The 7,279-nt window shown below is 44.9% G+C and overlaps 1 protein-coding gene across 1 annotated transcript; it reads right to left on the bottom strand.

Annotated features, from left to right (window-relative positions):
* Positions 1-285: 285 nt before the first annotated feature.
* Positions 286-2,647, bottom strand: LOC144386224 (zinc-binding protein A33-like). The gene has a single exon (XM_078086158.1). The coding sequence runs from the start codon at positions 2,495-2,497 to the stop codon at positions 1,070-1,072; it is 1,428 nt and encodes a 475-aa protein (XP_077942284.1). The 5' UTR covers positions 2,498-2,647; the 3' UTR covers positions 286-1,069.
* Positions 2,648-7,279: the final 4,632 nt, after the last annotated feature.

The raw sequence follows: 7,279 nt of genomic DNA, 5'->3' as shown, positions 1-7,279 counted from the left end.
TTTATTCTACACAACTCTCTGTCTCTTAGGTTAAAGACTCCAATATTTGATGTTATATTATGTTTAAAAGGTAACATCAAATTAATTAAAGGCATAAGTCCTTGTAGTTAAAGACTGATGCTCTTGTCTTCATCAGGAATAGACACTAATATGTAGCTGCAGCTCACCAGTGTTGGTGCACAGTGTCCTTCACCTCTTGTACGTACTTCTACATCTCATCAACCAACACAAACCCAGAATTAAACAATGAGAGGAACACAGGATGAAGAATGGAACAGAAAGGTGTGAATGAGAATAAAGTATTTTATTTAGCAGAACTCAGGATACTAGTTAGACAAAAAATAAGCGATTAATAATTCTGATTATATTTTCTTATTTAATTTCGGAGATAGTTAAATAATAAATATATAAATGAATAAATAAAGCATTTTATCAAGAGGTGGATTCACTTGTGATTGTCCCCTGGATTGAACCCTGAGATGGATAGAAATGTTCTGAAGGATCAGAAATAGACATGGTGATGAAAACAGTCTGCAACCAAAATGTGTACTTTGTTTTGTGTTGTTGGAGTAAACAGAATGAAATTATCCCTCCACATTAATTGTATATGTTGAACATTTGATCAGAAAGATATGAATTTAACATTATTCTGCCTCACGATCTGCAAATAAAACACCTGAAGGAACCGAACCATTTATTCATGAAACGGAACAGTTCACTATAAAATACAATGAAGAACTTGTTTAATGTTAAAGATAAATGAGGTAAGATGAGGCTTCATGTGGTGACGTGATTATAAACTAAAGCCTTTTAATGCAAACCTAATGTTGTTGCACTTTAGAAAAAAAGTAGTTATACATTTCAAAATATGATCACAATAAATCTTGTCTGCACTTGAAGGATGTTTACACCAAAAATACTATTTAGAACAATATCCCTCACACACATAGTTCTGCTTATTTATACTTTAGTTTCTCTGTAATTTATAAATATTTACAGAAATCAGCAACAAAAAAACTACAATAAACATGCTGATGAATCACTTTGACTTCACCACCTTCACTGAACATCACAGAGAAACATCAGTTTGACAGATTTTGATATCAGCAGTTTTATCGTCACCAGACTTTCCAATATTAAACCATGGGAAGAGTTTCTCAGTGAAAGTGTCTCTGTGAGTGTAGATGTGAGTTGTGTCTTCAGGGTCGTAGAAGGACACGTCCCCCCTGTCATAGTCCAGCTGGACTCTGATCCTCTGGAGTCTCTTCTTCACTATGACAGTCTGACCAGCTCCATTAGTGTATTTTCCACTGTGAAGAACTAAACACCAGAATCCATCATCTGGTGAAGCACCTGTCTCTCCCCTCCTGTTGACTGACTCTTTAACCAAACCTACAAGCCAGTGAGGATGGTCTCCCACCTCCACCTCCCAGCTGTGTTTCCCTGAGCTGAAGCCCTCAGAGCCCAGAACATCTGCATACGTAGTGAATCTCTCTGGATTATCAGGAAGCTGCTGGTTTGTGTCTCCACATCTCACACTGGTCAGATCATCAGACAGAGAGAGAATGTAGTTTGCAGTGTTTGGGTCCAGAATGACAGGACTGAAGTGGACCTGGTCCTTCATCTTCTCCCAGACTCTGAAGGACAGGTTGCCCAGGTGTTTGGCCACATCTATCAGCGCTCCTGAGACCAGCTGTGGATCTGTCAGTGAGCTCTGGACTCTGGCTCTGGTCTGAGTGCCTTTATAACTGCTGAGGAACGACACCTTGTCTTTCTGCAGGTCTTCTTCAACAGCAGAGATGCTGTCTGACAGAGAGGAGATCTGCTCCTCAATCATCTTCATCTCTCTGCTGATGGTCTTCCCCTTCTGCTCCTCTTCCTCCCTCAGAGCTGCCAGTCTGGACTCCTCTTCCTCTCTCAGGAACTGGTGGAGCTTGTTGAACTCTGCTCTGATCTTCCTCTCTGTGGACACCAGCTGCTTCTTGGAGAGTTGGATCACTTCATTGTATGTTTTCTTCACTTGTTGGTGTTTGTCCCTCTTGTCCTGCAGAGACTCCAAGTCAGATCTCAGCTGGTCCTTCAGGTTCCTGACTGCTTGTTCTAGAGGAACCAGCTTGTGACTCTGGTGGAGAGAGAACTCACAGACAGGACACACAGCTTTCTGCTCGTCCTCACAGAACAGCTTAATCGCTTCTCCATGTTCACAACACACCACCTTCACCTTCTTCTCTCCTTTTTCTGTCTCAGTTGATCCAGTTTTCTGTCTCTCAGCAAACGAGTCGGCCAGTGCCTTTAGTGAAAAATTCACCTGAACATTATCTTTAGAGGATTTTCTTTTACAGATGGGACAGTTCTTGTTTCCAGCTTGTTCCCAGAATCGCTGCAGGCAGCTTGAACAGAAGCTGTGGTTGCAGCTCAGAGACACGGGATCTCTGAACGTCTCTGAACAAACATGGCAGCTCAGGTAACTTTCCAAAAGAACTATCTTTTCAGCCATTTGCTCTGAGTGATCAAATCTGACTCTGAATTACAGATCTCGATAGTTGTGATCTTGTTTAGTAGAGATTTCTCACCCTGTGATGCGTCACTGTTCTCCGTTCAGCAACGTCGAAGCAAATCAGCTTTAAGTTTCACTTTCTCTCCTTTATATTGTTTAAGCAGCTGACATTTCCTTAGATCACCAACAGGTGGTGATATTATATTTATACTAGATTTTGGAGTGAGGGAGATTTTTTTCTTTTAAATAAAACGTTTTGAAATGAATATGACATTTATCTACTAAAAAAATACTTTAAAACACAATGTTTTATAAAGTTCTTTTCGTTTATCAATGTTGTTACGCCCCAGTCTAGGGGTGCCTAAGGTGCAACATGAATAGGCCCCAATCTTCCCCGTCTCCCAAATAGCCACACACACTTTAAGTTTGTATAGGGGGTATTTATTGAAAAAAAGCTCTAGGTTGAGAAAAACCCAGTATGTTGAGGCAAAGACAAACCACGGCTTCGCCGTTGCCCATCCCCAATATAACAAACAAACCAAAAAACGAACCTAGCTAGAAAATAAGACGCTGACCTACCAAAACAAAGGAGAAAAATAATGACATCAGTCTTACCTACCTAACTACTTTAAAACAGGAGAAAACCAACTCAAAAGAAAAACAGAATACTTATTCAGCTTCACGGTATGCTACAAGTGGCTGGTTGGAAGAGGAGGAGGACGAGGGTTGTGCTCTGCTGCTGTTCTCCCCTGCTCTGGTCTGCTCTGCCTCGGACGCCATCTTGGCTTCCATTATATGCCGGCTGCAGCCAATCACAGGACGGGTGGGAGACCGTCCACCAATCCGCGCCTGGTGGTGGCACATCCCTGTTTGAATAAAGAAACCAGAAAGACACCAAAAGAAACCCACAAACACTACACAGATGACCCCAGTCATAACACCCCCACACCCAAGAAGTAAACCTTCCCCTAAAAGGTTTACTTCCTATAAAGCTGAGCACCTGGATAAGGCGTCTGCGATTACGTTCTCCGTACCCTTTTTGTGGCGGATCTGCAGGTTAAAATCCTGCAGAAGGAGAGACCAGCGCATCAGCCGCTGGTTAGAGTTTTGCATGTGAGCCAGAAATACCAATGGGTTATGATCTGTGAATACCGAGACAGGCTGTGAACTAGACCCAAGGTAAACTTCGAAATATTGTAAGGCTAACAATAGCGAAAGAGCTTCCTTCTCAATGGTACTGTAATTAAGCTGGTGCTTATTAAACTTTTTTGAGAAGTAAGACACGGGGTGATCAATGGACTGACTGTCCTCCTGCAAGAGGACAGCCCCTGCGCCACACGCACTGGCGTCAACCTCTAACTTAAAGGGTCGCGTAAAACAGGGCGCCGCGAGAACTGGTGCATTGCACAGTAATGCCTTGGCCGACTCGAAGGCAGCTTGACAGGCGGGGGACCAAATAAACGATTTTAAAGGACTCACAAGTCCTGTGAGAGGAGCAACAACGTCCGAAAAGTTTAGACAAAAACCCCGATAATACCCACACATTCCAAGAAAACGGCGCAACGCTTTCTTGGACGGGGGGACCGGGAAATCAATAATCGCCTGCACTTTTTCAGCCAAAGGACGCACCTGCCCCTGACCTACCTGTTTACCTAAATAGGTAACAGTGGCCCTACCAAATTCACATTTTGCGAGGTTGAGGGTGAGTGAGGCCTCACGGAGACGACTGAAAATGAGGGACAATGTGTGGAGATGGTCGGCCCAGGTGGAGGAGTAAGCAACAACATCATCTAAGTAAGCTTCGCAATTTTCTACACCAGATAACACGATACGCATCAACCGTTGGAAAGTAGCGGGTGCATTACGCAGCCCGAATGGCATAACCGTGTACTGGAGGAAAGTATCGGGTGTGACAAAAGCTGAAATTTCTGAGGCCCGTGGCGTTAACGGTACTTGCCAGTAACCTTTTAACAGGTCCAGCTTTGTCACATATTTAGCGGAGCCTACACGATCTATGCAATCTTCCATTCTGGGGAGCGGAAATGAATCAGGTTTTGTGACTGAATTTACTTTTCGGTAATCGTTACAGAAACGAGGAGTGTGGTCGGGTTTCGGAACCAAGACACAGGGTGAGCTCCACGCACTGGTACTGGGAACAGCTAATCCATGCTCAACCAGATAGCTCACCTCCTCCTGCATCATAGCCCTTTTGGCCGGATTTACGCGATACGCATGTTGCTTAATGGGTTTGTGACCCTCCACGTCAATGTCATGGAACAGGACAGACGTTTGCCTAGGATGGTCAGAGAAAAGCAATAGGTTATTCTCTATCAAATCCCTAACATCTGCAAGAGCTGAGTCCGACAGATGGGCCAAAAAACCCTCCAAGTTACTCAGTACCTCTGAATTTCTCAAACGCGCGGCCGGCATCAAACCACTTTTCTCTGCCAACCCATCATCGGCTAGGTGGTACTGAGGAGGAGTAGCGGACACGGACATCACGGGTGCAGCAAGAGACAGCGGGGATTCACTCACTCTGGAAAAATAACGTTTCAACATGTTAATATGGCACACTCTAGATTTTCTTTTCCGATCTGGAGTTTGAACAACGTAGTCAGTGTCACTAATTTTCCTCTCCACCGTGTACGGACCCGAAAACCGAGCATGCAAACTGGATCCCGGCAACGGAAGAAGCACCAAAACCTTGTCACCTGGTTGGAAGACACGGAGGACAGACTTTTTGTCATAACGACTCTTCATTTTAGCTTGACTTTGTGACAAGTTGTCACGGGCTAACTGACACACATAATTGAGACGCTCACGAAAGGAACTGACATAATCTAGCAGCTTATGTTCAGTTTTTGGCGACTCTGCTAACCACTTTTCTTTAAGTAGCCGAAGGGGACCGCGGACAGTATGGCCAAAGACCAAATCACAAGGACTGAACCCCAAAGACTCCTGAGGAGTTTCACGCACGGCAAATAACAGGAGAGGGAGACCTTCATCCCACTCTCGGTTAGACTCAAGACAATATTTACGCAACATAGATTTTAGGGTTTGGTGGAACCTCTCAAGTGCACCTTGAGACTCCGGGTGGTAAGGACTTGAAGTTACATGTTTAACTTTTAGCTCTCTCATTACCTGTGCGAACAATTTGGACATGAAATTCGTGCCCTGGTCACTCTGGATAGTTTTAGGCAAGCCAAACGTTGAAAAGAATTTAGTGAGAGCTTTCACGACTGGTTTTGCTCTGAGAGTGCGCAGGGGAATAGCTTCAGGATACCTCGTCGCGGCGCACATCACCGTTAGAATATACTGATGGCCAGATTTAGTTCTGGGTAACGGCCCCACACAATCTATCAACACTCGTTCAAACGGCTCACCAAGCACCGGGATCGGATGCAGAGGAGCCGGCGGAACAGGTTGGTTGGGCTTTCCCACAACTTGACATGTGTGACAGGTGCGGCAATACTTCGAAACGTCAGTTTTTAATCCGGGCCAAAAGAAATTGCGCAACACACGATGGTACGTCTTTTTAACACCCAGGTGGCCAGCTAAGCTGGAGTCATGTGCCAGACTCAAAATTTGCGCTCGGTAGTCAGTTGGCACAACCACTTGATTTACAGCGCACATCTCACTGGAGTCGGGACTCCACCGTCTCATCAGGACACCGTTGTCCAAAAAAAACCGAACTGGTTTGCTGTCTTCCTCGGCGGCTACAACAGAGGACAGACACGAAGTTAGAGACGGATCACTCATCTGGGCTTTAATCAACATTTCTCGGGTCACATTTAAACTTAGGTCTGTGTCAGCAGGAAATAGATCAAACTCATTGATGCATTTTAATACATTTTCACACTCATCGGATGACACTGAACAGGAGGGCTCACCCTCAACTAGCGTAGCCATAAACGACTCAGACAAATCCACATTTTCACCCAATTTACGAGCCTGTGCACGCGTAATTGCGCACACAGGAAACAGATTTGGCACAGACACAGCAGAAGAGGCAAAGGGTGAACAGCAAGCAGACACCGACGAAATTGGGTCACTAACTACTTCGGGCAGAGGAAACACTTTTCCTCCGGCCAAATCGTTACCCAAAATAAACGAAACGCTACTAATCGGAAACTGTGGGAGCACGGCAACTTTCACCTGTCCAGACACAAGCGCTGAATGCAAGTGAATCATGTGCAGTGGGGCATGAAGTTCACTCATTTTGATTCCCCACACTAGCAAATCAGAAGAACACGACGTTTCGTTGGAGAGCGGCAGCACATTAGCCAGCATGAATGAATGATAGGCGGCTGTATCTCGAAGAATAGTTACTGGCACTTTTTCCGATTGCTCGCCAGTTAAAGAAACAAACCCGTGAGATACGAACAGCTTGAACCGAGGGTCAACCTCCGCGTATTTTTCTTCAGGTAACAGCTCAGTATGTTTTACCGGTGGTGACACTGTGTTTATGAAACCCACACCGGCAGGAGGTTTAGTACCTTTGTGTGGTCCTTTTTTCCTAAGAATCGGACAAACCGCGATCAAATGGCCTGGCTCATGGCAATAGAAACACTCACGGCCCTCACCCGCTGTTGGTGAGGTGCTTTTACGCATCATCTTTGGCGACCGAACTCTGCGCTCAGGCATTACTTGAGAAACGCGAGGCGCCGGCATAGAAAAAACGCTTTTATGAGTTAGAATGAACTCATCAGCCAGAACAGCCGCTTTCGTTACCGATGATTCTTTTTGTTCGTTCAAATAGACCACAATTCTTTCCGGCAAACG

This window comes from Gasterosteus aculeatus, chromosome 13 (assembly GCF_964276395.1).
Source record: "Gasterosteus aculeatus chromosome 13, fGasAcu3.hap1.1, whole genome shotgun sequence".
NCBI classification, from domain to species: domain Eukaryota; kingdom Metazoa; phylum Chordata; class Actinopteri; order Perciformes; family Gasterosteidae; genus Gasterosteus; species Gasterosteus aculeatus.
This window is presented reverse-complemented; position numbering and strand designations above follow the sequence as displayed.